The sequence below is a fragment of the Crocuta crocuta genome, unplaced genomic scaffold, assembly GCF_008692635.1.
Source record: "Crocuta crocuta isolate KB4526 unplaced genomic scaffold, BGI_CrCroc_1.0 scaffold193, whole genome shotgun sequence".
Lineage (NCBI taxonomy): Eukaryota > Metazoa > Chordata > Mammalia > Carnivora > Hyaenidae > Crocuta > Crocuta crocuta.
This window is the reverse complement of record NW_027529624.1, coordinates 1,964,401-1,982,604: the sequence shown is the minus strand read 5'-3', so window position 1 is coordinate 1,982,604 and position 18,204 is coordinate 1,964,401. Positions and strand designations below refer to the sequence as shown.

Genomic DNA, 18,204 nt, shown 5'->3' with positions numbered 1-18,204 from the left:
CAGTGTGAGGCAAAGTTTTAACTGCATTCTTTTATATGGGACTAACTAGCTGTCACAGCATCATTTGTTAAATGACTGTTCTTTCCCCCATTGAATGGTCTTGGCACCCTTGTCAAAAATCGGTTGACCAGAGACACAATGGTTTATTTCTGGGCTCTCGACACTATTTCATTGATCTACATCTATATACATATATTCATATTTAATCTAGCCTCATGCCAGTATCACACTGTCTTGAATACTGTTGCTTGGTAGTACATTTTGAAATCAGGAATTGTGAGCCAGGTTTGTTTATGCTTATTCTGGCTATTCTGAATCCCTTTCAATTCATTACGAATCTTAGAATTGGCCTGTCAATTTCTACAAAGAAACTACCTGGGATTCTAAAAGGTAGTGCATTAAATCTGTAGATCAATATGGGAAATACTGCCATTTTAGCAAAAGTCAGTTTTCCAATCCATGGGCATGAGATGTCTTCTCATTTATTTAGATTTTATTTAACTTCTTTGAACAACCCTTTGTAGTTTCCCAAATAACTGAGTTATTTCCTGAGTCAGAATTTCCTTAGTTGTTGCTCTAGGGCTTAGTTAACATATACATCTTATCAGAATCAGCTCCAGATTAATATTAACTTAATTCCAGTGAGATATAGAAACATTATTTCTATATGATGCTATTCCTTTCCCCTTTTTGTGGCATTATTGTTATATATATTTATGAACGTTGCAAATCCAACAGTACATTACGATAACTATTACTTTATATAATTTTGTCTTTTAAACATCCTGGGGAGAAAGGAAAATAAGCATATACTTACAGCTTTTGTTATATTAGCATTAATACTTATCATTTCTGATTCTCTTGATTTGTTCTTGAGGATCTGAATTACTATCTAGAATCACTTCCTTAGTCTAATACAGCTTTGCTCTCATCCACCTTTGTGCTGTTTTCACAAATGTGTTACATTTCTGTATGTTACTGGCTCAACAATACATTATATACATATTGTTTATATAAATGCTTTTAAAATCAGTTAAGAAAGGAGAAATATATACACTTATACTGTCTTTTACAATTACATAATTATCTTTACCAGTGCTTTTTGTTTCTTCCTGTAAACTCAAATTGCAGTTTGGGATCATCTGTTTTCCCTCTAAAGAACTTTTGGTATTCTTGTAAGGTGGGTCTGGAACAAATTCTTTCAGTTTTTCATTTATCTGGAAATGTCTTTATTTCCCTTGCATTATTAAAAGAAAGCTCTGTTGGTAACAGAATTCTTGGCCAAGGTTTCTAATTTGAACTATTTGAATGTGTTATCCCACTGCTTCTGGCTTACGGGTTTTTGAGAAGTGAGCTGTATGTTTTGTAGAGGTTCCCCTGTAAATGAGGAGTCCTTTTTCTCCTGCTGCTTTCAAGATTTTCTCCTTGTCTTTGGCTTTTAGTATTTTTACTATGATGTACCTGTTTGTGGATGTCTTTTGACTTTATCGTGCTCAGAATTATTAAGCTTCCTGTATGTGTAGGTTGTTTTCCAAAAAATTTGGGAAGTTTTCAGCCATCATTTCTTTCAATATTTTTTCTTTGTTCTCTCTCTGCTCTCCTTCTGGTACTTCCTTCCATCATGTATCTGTTGTTACATTAATGTCCCATATTTCTCTGAATCTTTCTTTACTTTTCCTTATTATCTTTTCTCTTCACCTGTTCTTTTGTTCTTTACCTGTATACACTCTATTGATCTAATTGCCAAGTTTGTTTATTCTTTCTTCCGACAGCTTCACCCAAATGTTGAGCTTCGTTAGTGAATTTTTATGACAGTTATTGTACTTTATTGTACCTTTCAACTCAAATTTCCATTTGGTTCTTCTTTTTCCTTTAACAATTTCCTTTTAACAATTTCTATCTTTGTACTGATATTCTTCATTTGATGTGACATTGTCATCAACCCTTGCATTATTTTTAAATCATGGCCTCCTTTGGTTCTCTGAATATAAGTATAATGGCTACCTTTAAGTCTTTATCTATTAAACCCAACATCTGGTCATTCTCAGTTTCTGTCACCTGCTTTTTCCCCAGTGTGTAGGTCATTCTTTCCTGTTTCTTCACATGCCTCATATTTTTCTGGGAAACTGGATATTTTATATAATATATAGTAGCAACACTGGTTACTGCCCATACCCTCCAAGACGTGCTATTGTTATTTGCTTATTTGCTCAGTGGCTGGATGAATTATTTTAGTTAAGTATATTCTTCCCATTCTTCTCTACAGATGTTGCTCTTCTGGGGGCTCACCCTTGGTTATGCCACAGTCATCCTAAAATGACAGTGGCTTTGGCTGTCCTCTCTTTGACCTTCTCTTTTCCTGACCACACCCAGCTGTTAAGTTCCACTAACTACCAGCCAATTGATCTACTGTCTTCAACAATGTCCTGGGCATAAATTGTTCCACAAACTGAGCCAATCTATTAGGGCTCCTTTGAAGGGATAGTCTCTGAGGTCAGCATTTAAGATTTGTTCTAACCACAGGAGGGTTCCTCCCCGCTGTCTCTTTCCCCTTTTCTCTCTAGCAAACTAGCCCATTTTCTGGTTAGCCAGAAGATGAATCAATCAAGCCAGTCCAATGAATCAATCTATCAGTCTCCCTCCAGCTCCTCCTTTCTCTGCAACCTGCACCCTCAGGCATGAACTTCACACTCTACTGCAAATGATGTTGGTTCCTTTGGGGAGAGATTCAGAGATCTCTATTATAAGATCTGTTTGTTCCTCTGGGCAAAATTTTGGAGACCTGGTTCTGATGCTTGGGCAAAGACAATGTCATGCTTTTCTCTGGGTGACACCTCCTTAGGAGCTTGATTTGAGGGTATAGGGGAACAGCAGCCCCAGATAGCCTCAGCTTGCCTCTCCCAGAGTAGAATCTACATCCCACAAGCCAAGGGAAAGAGCAAATGGGGGTCCTTTATTTTCAGTGGTGCCATATCCATGGTATAGCCTCTGTCCCCTGAGTGTGGGCTGGGTGAAAGGAGGGGGGACCCTACCTCTCAGCCGCCCTCACCTAGAATTTAGTCTCAGCAACAGGTAGCCGGGGTAGGATGAGAAATGCTGATCTTACATCCCTGCTGGGAAGACAGCATTCCACCTGAGAAAGGAGGAAAGATGGAGCTCTATGTTCTTGAATGTACCAGTTTAGAGAACAGTTTCCATCTTGCTCAGCTAATAGGAGGGAGGGAAGGAGCAGGTCTCAGTTCAAATACCACAGACTTTCACTTACTAAGTTGTAGTAGATTTTCTTGACCAAATATTTCTTCATTGATTGTATGCTCTGTGGACTAGTTCCAAGGACTTTAAATGGTTGTTTTTTTAAAAAAATAATCTTCGGGGTGCCTGGGTGGCTCNCCCCGCCCCCCACCACCGGCTCATGCTTTGTCTGTCTCAAAAATAAATAAAAACTATTAAAAAATAATTTTCACCCATTTTAGTGGGAAGGGGTCTGTAGAACTCTTCCCATGGTCATGGCTGGAAGTGGAACTTCTTGATGAGCTGTTGTTTTCTTTCTTTTTTTTTTTATGAGAAAGTGAATCTGAAACTCTTAAGTACAAATTGGAGATACTATCATTATTCTGAGAAAGAAATCCTAAAAAATGATCCAAAGGTCATGTATGAGCTGCCACATCTATGGCTCGCTAAGTCAGAAGAGCTGTTTTGTTCTTTCTCCCTACATTTAGTCTCTTAAAGCCTTGGCAAACATCTAAAATTAAAAAAAAAAAAAAAAAGGAGTCTGAAAAGAAGTTTAAATTATTTTGAACTACTATGAGGCATTCACCCTGGTCTGTGATACAATTCAGCCCTTCTGGTCACGTTTTATGTCAGATCCCAGCTGGAGAGGAACTTTGAAAAGTAAAAGTTTTAGGATGCTTCTGGTTGTGTGTGTGAGAGAGTGTTTTAAAGAAATCAACATGTTGAAAATGATTATTTTTAAAGTTACTGTCTTCTAAATAAGAACTGTGCTTGCATCATGTATCAAAGCATTCCCTAAGGTGAGACATCAAATTTACAAGGCATACAAAGCTCATTCTGTTTTAGTGAAAATTGAGGAGTTTAATTTCAAGTAACTAAAATAAGTGTAAAGAGCTTTCAAAACAAGCATCCATGCCTTGAGCCATTCCTAAGCATGGATTCACAGTATAGAACTGCTGGTCCTATCCTGGTACATTTTCTTTAGGGGACTCTAATATGGAAATTTACCCGTTCATTTTCTAGAATCTACAATGGCAATCTTCAGTATGCATCTGTAGCTGAGAAAGCGCCAAGCCACATACCATAGGCAAGTAGCCAATTTAGCAACCAAGGTCTAACACAGGACTTGGCACACAGGAATTACTGAAAAAATATTTGTGGACTACAGAGATCTCTACTAATATGCCAAGTACATCCAAGTCTGGGGTGGGTGAAGTAAAAAGAAGAAAATTTCAAATGATGGAATAAACTTTCGTGTTCATAAAAATTTATTTCATACCATAAACTGGCTCCACAAGTAATATTATTTCCAAATCAGTAACATTTTTTATGTTCCCCACCAAAGGAATATATAAGATAATCAAGAATGCTCAATTTTATAGAAAATAAATGAATTAAAAAAAAAGTATTGGTATTTACTTATGCCACTAATCACATTACTATAGAAGAACATATATATAATTATCACGTTTTTTTAAAATGTTTATTTTTGAGAGAGAGACACAGTGTGAGCGGGGAAGGGGCAGAGAGAGAGGGAGACACAGAGTCTGAAACAGGCTCCAGGCTCTGAGCTGTCAGCACAGAGCCTGATGCAGGACTTAAACCCACAGACTGCAATATCATGACCTGAGCCAAAGTCAGACACTTAACCAACTGAGCCACCCAGGCACTCCTGTAATTATCATGTTCTTAAACCATTCTAATTTATAATAGAAAAGTTTAAAATACAGAACAGGGAAAGAAAAATGTCATCTATAATAATAATATTCAGATAACTACCATTTAGCAATTTTTTTTTGGTTTGTTTTTTTTGTTGTTGTTAGTGCTTATTTATTTTTGAGAGACAGAGCATGAGCAGGGGAGGGGCAGAGAGAGGAGACACAGAATCTGAAGTAGGCTCCAGGTTCTGAGCTGTCAGCATAGAGCCTGACATGGGTTTTGAACCCAGGAACCATGAGATCATGACCTGAGCCGAGGTTGGACGCTTAACCAACTGGGCCACCCAGGCGCCCCTAGCAAACTTCTTTACAGTCATTTTTCTTTGAACAGTTTTTATTACTTTTACATGACTGTGATCATCCTGTATGAATACTTTTATATCCATTTTTTCCATGTAAATATTACGATTCTGCTGTATAAGAGAACTTCAAATTCAAAGTCAAACAATATTGTATACATAATGGGAATTCTAGCCTCCACTCAATCTCCAAGTTCCCTCCATTTATTTAACAGGTGCTTACTATAGGTGTCTATTTTATGCCACATGCAGTGTTGGGGGCTGAAAATATAAACAAAACTAAGCCAGAGTTCTTATTCTCAAAGAGTTCTCAACTCAGCAATTATTCTCTGCCATTACAGAAAATGGGCTTATCCATGTGAATTTAAAGATAATGAGATAAATGCTTGAAATTTGGCTATTTTTAACTTCACTCCTTTAAGGAAAATCACTATATACACAAAGATTTATCTCAGACAACAACTGAGGTTTTCCACATTTGATATAGCTGTATTCTTATCTTATAGGTAAAAGAGCTGCAAGTCTTTTACTCATTTTATGACATGTATTTTTCAACATTTATTGCAATTAGCACTATTGGTCTTGAGATCAGCTGTTTTAGAAGCCAATATAAGAGTTTTCACATTAAAAAAATTTTTTTTAAAAAAGGGGGGCGCCTGGGTGGCTCAGTCAGTTGGGTATCCGACTTCGGCTCAGGTCATGATCTTACGGCTAGTGGGTTCGAGCCCCACGTCGGGCTCTGTGCTGACAGCCAGCTCAGAGCCTGGAGCCTGTTTTGGATTCTGTGTCTCCCTCTTTCTCTGACCCTCCCCTGCTCACGCTCTCTCTCAGAAATAAATAAAACATTTAAAAAAAATTAAAAAAAAGAGTTTTCATTTCCTCTGATGTAAATTTCAGATTATTCATCATACTTCCCCCCATCCTACCTATTTGTATGATTGATATATTTGTTTATGTGCAGATAAACAACCACAGCCTAGAGGCAGAGAATGTAATGCAAATACTTCAATAAGCACAGGTGCCTATATCCAAATATACAATGATCCACATGCACCTGGAACTATTTGCATTATATGTAAAATGTAACAGTTGTATCTGACTTTACTTCTCTGGAAAAACTTAAGCACTCCTTTTTGCTAATTTTCTTTGCTATTTTCCAATTTAAGTCTAGTTGTCTCATGCAATGAAGTAAGAGAGAAAACAAGCTACTAAGTCATAATTTCAAACCTTCTTAAATATACAGTCAGAAAATCTATTCTCTATTTGAGGATCCACCACTTACTAGTCACGTGAGGGTTAGCAAGTTGTCATTAATGTGAACCTCAGTTTCTTATCCATAAAATAGGAATGGTGATATTCACACCATACTTATAGCACTAGTGCAAAGCAAATCTTTGTAAAAATGCAAAACACTACATAAGTGTTAGCAATTAGGACTAAGAATCATTAATATATAACCATTTCCAAAAGAGTTCAGTATAATCAAGTTTTTTTTTTTTTTAGAGGCTCTGTCTGTTCCCTTACATATACTTCTAAGTTGTCATAAAAGTTTTCAGAAGAAAGGCACTGCATTTTTCAGAAAGACAGCACCTGTAGTTTACTGAAAGGGGTGCTGCTATTACCATGGAGCTGCTAGCATAAGGCTCCAGAGACATGTTGAGGAAAGAGGAAAAGAGACTAGGGCAGCAAAACAAATTGGACAGTAACTTGAGTTCCTCTTATTTTCAGACTAGGTTTAATGTGGAGACATGCCTACTAGTCTATGTCTCTACCCTGAAAACCTAAAAAGCTGTTAGGATGTGAATCCTTTAGAGCATTTCAAGTTTTTAGGACCTTAGACATGAAAGAGTCACTAATGATTTAACCCTTGGAGACTAAAGTGATTTTGTTTGCCTATGCTTTGCCATTAATAAGATAGCTAGCTAGGTCCCTAATTGCATTTGTTTATATCAGACCTCCAAGGAAGCAGAAATGTATACACTACCACTGCAAATAACAGGAGTACAGGAGTTACTGCCTCCAAAGACCTAGCAGGCAGTAAAAGATAAAACTTTGAAATGGTAGGTTTTGCTAGTATGTTACAGAAAATACACATGCTTTATTAACAACTGTGTGGGAAATTATTCTCCCTCAACTCAAACTTATATGGAGTGAGGGGAAACCCTGTCTTAAAGTTTATTTATTTATTTTGAGAGAGTGTCCCCAACCCTGACCCACATGCACAGGAATGGGAGGGGNAGAGAGAGAGAGAGAGAGAGAGAGAGAGAGAGAATGAATCCCAAGCAGGTTCCACACTATCAGCACACAGCCTGACTTGAGGCTCAATCTCACAAACCCTGAGATCATGACCTGAGCTGAAATCAAGAGTTGGATGCTTAATGACTGAGTGACCCAGGTGCCCCTTAATGTACTTATTTAGACCAGTAAAAGTACTATCAAAGATTCTAGTGTCAGAGCCCCGAGGCACTATGAATCGATATAGTATGGATTCTTCCAAATAAAAACAGTAGCTGCCTCCCTCACTTAAATACCTATCATGAGTGCGTCAAAAAGTAGGTTGACATTTTGCTCCTTTCCCCCCACCCCACTTAAGTCTCTCTCCCATTAGCACATACCTGTCTATCTCTCTCCTTCTCCCTCTCCTTCTCCCTCTTTCCTACCTCATAGTATTCCATTATGTAGATGCACCCTAGTTTCTTCAAATACTCCCAAATTGCTGGAGACCTGTTTGCTTCTAATCATTTGCTAGAGTGCTTTGATGAAGCTTTGTTTACTTGGGTTCAACCTATCCACAAAATAGATTTCTAAAAGTGACACTGCTTGGTCAAAGGGCAAAATGCATCTGTTATTTTGGTAGATAGTGCCAGTTTGTGTTCCACGGGGATTATGGCCATTTTGTACTCCCACCAAATGTGAGTACCTATTTTCTGAAGATCATTTATTAAAATACACATGGTTGGATTCCACCTCCCATATTCTGACTTAGGAGATTAAGGAGTCAGGCCTGAGGAGACCTATCTTGAAAACACTCTCCAAAGAGCATATAACTAGTTGAGAATCCTTTCTACAATGTACTCTAGTCTTGTTTGCATTGTTCAAATCCAAAAGAAAATGTTTAAACTCAAAAGTTTATAACCCATGTCACTCATTCAATACTTTTTGAGTACCTATTATGTGCTGGGCACTCTAGATGACAAGGATACAAAGTTACATAATAGTATCTGTCATTAGCGTTTGCAGGGTCTAACAATGAGAAACCTCAATATATAACTGTATATTGGCAATGTATAAGTATATTGTTAGAAATATACATAAAATTTTATGGGAATACTGAAGAGAGCTACCTAACCCTGACAGAATGCTAGAGGAAGCTTCCTGAAGGAGGTGCTCCTAGAGCTCAGTAGAAATTAACCAGGTAAAAAGAAGAGTTACAATGGACAATGGACTGAAAGGGCATAGAACTAGAAAAAGAACAGTCAGGAAACTGGTACAGAACTCAGATGAAGGCTTGAATTAGGGCAGAGATTAAGGAGAGAATGGACTAAAGGAATCTTAAGAGATAAAATGAGCAAAATGTAGACATTAGGTAGAGGTGGAGGTAAAATAAAGGGATGGTTTCAAGGCATTATCAAACCACTTCCAGCAAAATACTGGATTTAAGCTATTTTTTCAGCAGCAGTGACAGGTTTACACTGGTTCAGTTGTGCCCTCTCACTTGGTCTTGACATTTGTAAGGCCAGGGATAGATGTATGGGGCTGAGCAAAATGCTCAGGGGAGCTGGTAGCCTTCTCCTTTAGTATCATGCCCTAATCAGCTAAGTAAAGCAACCACAGGCAACCCCAACAGGCACACATGACATTACATGGCCATGTCTCAGATGTACCCTTTCTTATAAGAAAGTCTACTGTAAGTTTCTTGACTCCCATTTTTCTCTATGCCTGTGAAGTCAGTGACCAAGACACTTGCTGACAACATACGTAACTGCCAGTACAAGGAGCAACATGTAGCTGAGGGGCAGCAGCATCAACAGCTGCTTTCCCAAAACTTAAGCCAAAGCCAAGTTCCACAACATCAACAACACATTTTGGGCAGCCTACAGGTCTATCACCAAATAAATTCAAGCTCTGAAGGTGAGAAGATATGGGGAGAGTCCCCTTTGAACTGTTCCCATTCCCCTGATTTATGCAAGCATAATGGTCCTGTGGAGACGGAACAGGAGAAAGTTGGGTGTAATCCATACTAACCCTGGTACTTGTCTTCTTCTCAGAGTTCCTAAAAACAAACCAAAAGGAAACCAAAAACTAAACAATCATCAGATAAAAACAAGTTCACTGTTTAGAAAGTCCATGAATGAAACACACACATACCACACAAACACACACATACAAACAATATATACACACAGAGTAACATTAAGGCTTACCTTTCTTTTATCTTCATCTGTTGATTCAAATTTGAAAGTAGCCCTATGCTGAGGGGGGAAAAAAGGGAAACAATGTTATTTTAAATACATAGAGTTTTAATTGTGGCTATGTTTAAAAGGTGTCTCTAAAAATGTTGCCTTTCCATATTGTATTTCAACACTCCTATTAACGGAAGAGAGATAGGCATGTAAGCAAATCATTATAAAGCAGTGTGAAAGACTACAGCAGAAAAATAGACAAAAGAACACAGAGTACCAAGCCAGTAACTCTACCCAGGGAAATCTGGAATGCTTTGCATAGAGTATAGAGCATCTGAACTGGACCTTGGGGGATGAATAGGAGTTTGCCAGGAGGTAAATGGAAAGCATTCTAGAGACAGAAACAAAGGCTCAGATGTGTGAAATGGTATGATATTATTTGTGAAATAAACAGCTCTGCCAGAGTGAAATATAGGACACATGTGAGGGGACGGGGAAGTGGAGAAAGAGGAGAATGGAATAGTAAATTGGATAGACACTTGGAAGGGTCCACGAATGTTTCCAAGTTTGTACTTTCTTGTTCATATGCAGTAAGAAATGATCAGGGAATTGTAGACAGGGAAGAGATCTGATAGACTGATATCTCAGAAAAGTAATTCTCCAAGAATTAAGGTTTAAATTAAGGCTCTACTACTAACTAGCTGAGCAAGTAACAAAATCTCTGTCAATGGATTTCTTATGTGAATAGAGGGGGTAGCTAGTTCTCTAAGCTGCTATTAGGGTTAAAACAGCGAATACATATATATACCATTTCAATGCCTGGCACATAGTAAACACTCGGTAAATATTAGGATTATAATGATTATGATGCCAATTATATTGAGAAAAAAAATAACTGGAAGTGAAGTGAGTGTCATGACTCTCCTGAAATGATTGGCAACACTGTATTTTCCACTCTGTAGCTGAAACAGAGGATGGAGTAGGTTGACTTGTCCACAATCACAGAAACAGTGATAGGACCCAAAACTGAGCACAAAATTTCTCATTCTTTTCTCAAATTTTATTCAGGAGAACGTAGTGCTCTTATGGATCCTGTGTTTTCCTTTTAAAAAATCTCCACTGAACATCTTTGCCTTTTTTTTTTTTCTCATTGGCCACACGGGCATTTATTGGCAACTCATCAAGAGTTGAGTACACAAAGTATTAAAGATATCATCATTATAGATGGTTCTGTGTTGTCAGCTTTGTAGAAGAATCAAGTTTTGAAATTAAATGAGATGGAGAAATGCTGACAGAGAAGTGGTTCTGAATATAAGAAATGGTCAGAGGGAAGACTTTGAGGTAAAAAAGAAGGGTTGTTTGAAGAAACTGAAGAGAGGCTGCTTCACGTATGGTTTGTGAAATAATTAAAATAGATGATGTTAGGTGGCTAGAAGGACTGGATTTAAAAATTTATACCTAAACTGGCAGATAAGTGACAGGCGACCAAGGAAGACTGGGATAGGTATGAACAGTACAGCATTCTGGAAGAATATTTTGGGCTGTTCAGGCCAGATCAAAGGAGAGCAAGACTGAGGACATAAAGCCTTCTAAGAAATGGGCATCAACAATCCAGGAGCAAATTGCTGGCAGCAGTATAAATTGACATAAACTTTAAATGGGAAAGTAATTTGGCAACACATACAAGAAACATGAAGATGTTCACATCCTTTCACCCAGAACTTCTACTCCCAGGAATTTATCTTAATGAAATCTTCCAGAAGGAGAGAAAAGTCATATATGTAAGCATATTCACTGCAGTGTTATCTAATATTATGGAAGAAAGACAGACAATCTGGATATCTAACAACAGGACGCTGATGAGTTAAACTGCTATGCATCCACCTGATAAAATATTATATTGCAACAAAAAAAGATGACTAAAAATCTCTGTTAACAACATGGAAAATTACTTATAATGGCATCACTGGAAAAATATAAATGCCAAGCTAGATGTCCACAATGACAGTACCTACATTAAGTATATGGATGCATTAAAGGCTTGAGTGTTAAAATACAAAAATAAAAGCAACTGGGGACACCTGAGTGGCTCAGTTGGTTAAGCATCTGACTCTGAATTTCGGCTCAGGTCATGACCTCATGGTTAGTGAGATCAGGCCCTACATTGGGCTCCTCACTGACAGCATGAAGCCTGCTTCAGATTCTCTCCCCCTCTCTCTCTGTCCCTCCCCTGCTCGTGCACATGCATGCATGCTCTCTCTCTCAAAATAAATAAACCTTAAAAAAAAATAAAAGCAACTATACAGTGGAATTTCTAGTGATTTCTTTGACAAAACTCATTGTTGCTACAATATTTTTATAATTAAGGGAAAATTTTAAAATAAAAGATGAACGAATAAGGAAAGAAAGAAAGAAAGAGAAGGAAAGAAAGAGAGAAAGAGAGAGAGAGAGAAGAAAGAAAGAAAGAAAGAAAGGAAAGAAAGAAAGAAAGAAAGAAAGAAAGAAAGAAAGAAAGAAAGAAAGAAAGAAAGAAAGAAAACAAGTTGTAAATCTGGAGGCTATAACTAAGGAATTTATAGACCTGAGGTTTAAGTAAAAACTAACTTTAGATGAAAGATAAAGAAACAACAAACATCAGGCTAAAGTTGTAAACTGAAGTTTAGTAAAAGTCCAATACAAATGAAAATATATTGCACTTAAACCCCAAAAAAGTCATGAGTTTTTTGCCATTATATGTGAAATATTAATTCAATAAATTATCTGGAATAAATGAACCTAGCTGCCAATATGGTAGTTCTCCTAAACTTTTTCTGGCATCTACGATAAAGGAACAGAGAAATATATCATCTTTTGGAAAGCCCTTCATTAAGTTATAAAAATATCTTTTAAACAGTTTCTACATAGAATTAATCTTTCAAGGTGATAATTTACAATAGTATCAAGGACTAAATTTTCTGTTGCTTGTAAATGCAAGGCTGATTCTCTCATAAAACCACAACAATTACAAAAAAAAAAAAAAGAAAGAAAAGAAAAGAAAGAAAAGCCTTCAAAGCCCTGACTAGCATGAGGGCTTAATTTAATTAGAAAATATACTGGCATGTGAGGCAATACAAATTGAATTTTGAATGTGCCAATCTATTCAGAAGCTCAGCCCTCTAAGATTGTTTGGATCCAAAGATGTTGGCTTCTCTAAGGCTGGTTTCTTTCATACAACTGAAGTCATACCTAACCTATTCAGTACTTCTAACCCTTACTCTCTCCCCCTTCTGAGGCTGAAAGGGAAGGGAGGGGGAACTAGCATTTCTGGCTATAAATACCTTTATAGAACTGCTAGCCAACAGTCAACCACCTCACCTTCTTTATGTGCTTAATTTCCAGATGAACAGGAGCAACAAGTCAGATATAAACCAAAAAGTAACACCATTGTTCATTTTAGAGACCAAGTGAACTAGGAACAGCTTAGTGACACACCAGACTCACAAGGACTCCTCCCCATAGGTTTTTATATCCTATGAGTAGGCTCTAAAATGCTCAGGCTCAGGAGGCAGACAGCAATGGTTTTGAGTCCAGTCCAGCTGCTTACTAAAAGTGTGACCTTGGTCAAGTTATTCAACTTTACTACCTGTCAGAGTTTCCTTATCTTTTATGTATGGCACCTTGCACATAGCAGGTGTTCAGTAAGTAGCCACTATTTGTTATTATAGCATGGCCTATGAGGTGGCATCTGGCCAAATACCTATTAGAGAACTAGGAGTTATTTCATATTTCAAAAGATACACTCAAACAGTACTGATACAAGGGAATTAGCCTAACTAGAGTGGCGTGTGTGTATGTGCTGTGCTGTATTTCACAAATAGAGGTTTACTCCTAGAACTAAACAGCAGTAACTGAGGTTATATAATTTCTATCTGGAAACAAGAACAAGGTATAACAAAAGAACAGCTCACTAAACATGCTCCTGTGCAAAAATGTGTGGAATGAGCTCAAAGAGTCAGAACTCAGCCTCGAAGTGGAAAGCAAAAAGTCCTCTTACGTGGTCCAGTACATTTACATACCCTATTCAAATGTGTAGCCTGTATTTCTAGAACTGTCTCAATATTAGGTCCTGATCAATCAGGTTCTTCTAGCACATAAATGAAGACCTCATTGCTATCAGTGTCATCTTCCTCTCTTAGAGGACTCCTCTTGAAGACCTACCTGACTGTATCTGAAATAATCTTCCCTTCGATTTGGTCATAAATTTGCCACATTTCCGAAATGGAGTCCTGTTGGAGCTTGCTACAGGGTAATCATATGCCCAGGTGGCCTCTATGGCTGCTAAGCCATCTCTCTGGCTCTCATTATAGTTGATGACCCTAGGCCTCAGTTTCTTCATCTATTAACTGAAAGGAATATATCCAAATACCTTTGAGAGTCCCGCTAGTCTAAATAGACTGTGATTCAAGGAACTAAGATACTACTGTACACCTCGGAGCCCTTGATTACTGTTTATTGTAATAATCATAATGTTGGTAACCAATCTCTCCATTAAATATTTATCAGAGCAAGCCCTGAAGGAGGAGGAGGAGTTTGGACAGCCTAGACTAGAACAATACATATCTCCCATAATTAACAGCTAATTCTATAATTAGAATGGAGGTGATTAGGACCCAACAGTAACCAAAGAAAGTAACGTTCTGGTCCTGAAAACCTTTTGCTCTTCTGTGCTCAAAAACACACAATAGACAGGGTAAAGGCAACATGAGCCCTAGATATGGAATCTAAAGACTAGGTCCGCCACTTCTACTTATGTGCCCTTGAGCTCATAGTCACTTTGTCTTTCTGAACCTCAGTTTCCTATTTCCCTTGCAAAAGAGAATACTTCTATCTCCCTCATAAGTTTTAATGTAAGAGGATTAGATGTGGTGACATGTGAAAGTGCTTAGGATAGACAATACATAGTACACAGAAAGCACTCAATAAAGGTTAACAGGTGAATTGAGACAAATAGAAAAGATCAACCACTCTTCATACTTGTTTTCGAATACTTTCCTATGCTGGGTCAACTTGTATTATGCCCTTGAGAAACAGACAAGTTTAATTGTTTCTGGGATAGGTACATCTTCCCTCTTCCCAGGATAACAAGGGTCATTGAATGAAGCAAGAAGGCTTGAAAATTACAGTGTCTGTAACACAGAAATTAGATGTTGTTACCTGCAGCCAGATAGGCAACTGTGGCTCTAAACACGGTACCTGGTATTGCGCTGCCCATTAGAAAATGTAAGGGTCAAGGAAAACAAGAAGTAATGGAATATACTCCCCAATTATTTTTACCAGGCTAAATCAACTCAGTGCTACATGTTTAATTCCTGCCTTTTTTGTTCTAAACTAACAGTTATGGGTTCTTCTTCAGTGCCAGGCACTGTTTCAAGGGCTTTAGACATATAACTCATTTAATCCTAACAAACCTATGATGTAGGTACTATTATTGTCCCTGTTTGACAGGTGAGGAAATTGAGGCACAGCAAAGTTAAGTTAACTTGTCCTAGGCCACATGGATGGTTAAGTTGAAGATCAGAGCCAGGGTGTGGCTCCAGAGCCTGTGCTACAGCCACAAGACCACTTGAGTACCTGGATCATTAGACCTATAACTCAGTGAGTAAACACTTCCTACGTGCCCTGTGCTCAGTGTTCAGCATTAAACTTAATTAAAGCTACATAATAAGTTAGGTAATATTATCCCTATTTTACAGATAAGGAAGCCATGACCCAGGCTTTAAATAACTTATCCATTGTAATGAAGCCAATAACAGGCAGATTTGAACCAAGATTTATCTGACTCTAAATTCTACCTTCTTTCTACTATCTTGAGGGAACAGCCCATTAAACATGCTCCTCTGCAAAAATCTGTGGAATGAACTCAGAGTCAGAACTCAACCTCAAAATGGAAAGAAAAAAGTCCTCTTACATGGTCCAAGACACTGACAGATCCTACTCAAATGTGTATGCTATATTTCTAGAACTGTCTCAAGTTCTAGCTTTATTAGAGAAATAAGGTATAATAAAGAACCTCCTCCCCCAAATAATGACCCAATCACTTTCTCTGTACCTCATTCATTTCTGTTCTTGGTTAGACTCCTCAGTGCCCCACAATCACCCCTCATTCGAAACATTTCTCAAATCCATTTTTCCAGATAAAGAAAATGAAGTGCACAGTGCTCAGCTACTTTTTCAGGGTCTCAGACTTCATATCCCATAGAGCTAGGCAATTTAATTCCACCTCCCCATTCTTACTGCCAGACCACTGCAATCAGACCTTCCCTTCCTATTCATCTGCCTCCAAGGTCTCTCTTGCCTTGAGGGGCAAAGCCTCACTGCCAGCATGAACCTCAGCTATTTTCTCTGTACACTAGCCCTACTATAATCAACGTTAAACATGAGAGCTCTTTTCTGAAGGAGCGGACCGATCCGGTTTGCATCAAGTCAGAGCATTCTGAGGCTTGGCCCAAAAAGAACTTCAGGAATAGCATCTTAAATAATATACATTGGGCATTACAACTTTAAAAACATTCCCATGTGAAACGGGAGCTGGAGATGTCCAGGACTTAAGCTCTGATAGCACTTGGCCAGGAGTGGTTATGTGGAAACCAACCTGGAGGGAGATCAAGGAGAGGAAGAGATAGAGTCAAGGAAGCAAATCTGGAGTTCTAACCAGTTTAGTCACAAAGGGGAGGAAGAATATTGAAGAAGGTGGTAAGATCTGTTACAGGTTTTTCCTCCTCCTGTCCCTAAAGAAGAAAGTTCCTATTTATTGCTGAATATCTGGCATATAGTAATTGCAAAATAAATACTAGTTGATTCAACACTGTTTCTTACTTTTGAACATTAGTTTGTAGCTTGCCTCACATATTTTTTTGAAAGAAGGTGCAAATCAAATTAAATGAATATAATCTCCACAATATGTACACCCGTGTATCAAAAGAATTTCTCCTAAATTAGGCGGATATGCAACAATAAAGCATATTAGAAAGTGAAGGAGCTAAAATATGAACAGAATTGAGTCCACCCATACACCCTCCCAAAGAAAGTAGCACAGTACTGTAGAAAGAGCAACTGGAAAGCCAGGATTCAAACCCGAGCCCCCTCTCTCAGTGGCAACATGATCCTAAATGTCATCTGTGACATGGGGAATACCACCACTTTCCTCACGGGGTTGTTGGGACAATAAAATGGGGATGGAGGTGTCTGGTTTTTGGATCTTCTCTACGCAGGGCAGAAACAGCCCACTGGCAGGTCCATCGTGCACAGGGTAATAACAGCGCAGTGGTGGGCACACAGCACACACAGCAGGGGAGACTATGAGTACAAGCAAGTCAAAGGAAGAACGATGCTGTATCCGGGGTGAGACTGGGTGTTGAGGCTGTTTTCACAGACAGGAGCAGTCAGACATCCCTACAAAGTAGTCTTCTAAATGGAAGAATAAAGGTGTGGTATGCTATCTTTTGAAGGGAGCAGGTCAGATTCCTGGAAGAAAAAGCAATGGCGAGCTAACGGTTCCTGGAGAAACATTCAGAGAGGTGGCTGGGATTTATAACAAGATGCCTTTTTACTGCAGAGTTGTAAAGTGGAAAGAACAGTGGTGAATGGTTTGAAGACCTAGGTTGGAATCCCAGCTCACAAGTATGACCTTGGGCAAGTTACTTAACTGATACAGAATCTCAGTTGCAAAAGGAAGATAAAACCTCATAGGGCTGTTGTCAAAATTAAATGAGATAATGGACGGGAAAGCTGTTAATGCGCTACAAATAATCAGGTATTACGAGGAGTCGGAATCTCCCCTCTCCCTCCACGTACAGCATAGTATGTCCATGACCTTGGCGTGATTTCAGTTCTTAGCCCCTCGGTTTTCTCACCTATAAAATGGGGAAGATGACACCATCTACCCTACAAACACTCTGAGAATCAAGTTAAACCATACAGGAGACCTCAAGCTTTGAAAACTGTAGAGTGCTATAGGTATATAAAGAACTGCCATCGTGGCTGATGGGTTTTACGCGTATCAAGAGCCGTGTTTAAGCACGGAAACTCGTATTTTCATGCTATACAGGTGAGGAAGCCTCGCGTGCATTTATGCATCCAAGAGTGGGGCACAGGGCACAGACGCACATCTACCGATTCTGGGGGTGTGACTTGCACGCTTGGGAGGAGGACCGTAGGACAGTCTGCTGGGCCGGAATCAGAGGAGTGGGCGCCAGAGTGGGGGCAGGGGGATGCAGGATGCACGCACGGGAAAGGCTGGGGGCACAAACACGCATGCCCAAGCCGGAAACGCTTTCTGGGGAGAGCAGCGCGCATCCCCGGAATGAGGGGGGTTGGGAGGGATGCGATGTGCAAGCCCCGAGGGCGGCCCGGCGGTGCTCTACCGCACGCCCAGGGCCAGGGCGCTTTACCTTATCGCTGTAATCCCTCAGGACCCGCTCGATAGCCCCCGCCTCGCCGGCCCGGACGATGTAGAGGGCGCGCTCCTCATCCATGGCCGCAGGTGCGGGGGAGCCGGGGCCGCCCTGCGCGCCC

At 39.1% G+C, this 18,204-nt stretch overlaps 1 protein-coding gene across 4 annotated transcripts in view; it reads right to left on the bottom strand.

Moving 5' to 3' along the window:
* RIC8B (RIC8 guanine nucleotide exchange factor B) overlaps positions 1-18,193 on the bottom strand; it is a 100,331-nt gene extending 82,138 nt beyond the window's left edge. For all 4 annotated transcript variants that reach the window (XR_013334641.1, XR_013334642.1, XM_077762010.1 and 1 more), the window contains exons 1-2: positions 18,081-18,193; positions 9,673-9,720 (exon numbers count right to left, since the gene is read on the bottom strand). Coding sequence is in view for 2 of the 4 variants with exons in the window: in XM_077762010.1 (XP_077618136.1) it covers positions 9,673-9,720; positions 18,081-18,164 (132 nt within the window). In the remaining 2 variants the exon portion in view is untranslated. The remainder of the gene's footprint in view (positions 1-9,672; positions 9,721-18,080) is intronic.
* Between the last annotated feature and the right edge of the window lie 11 nt (positions 18,194-18,204).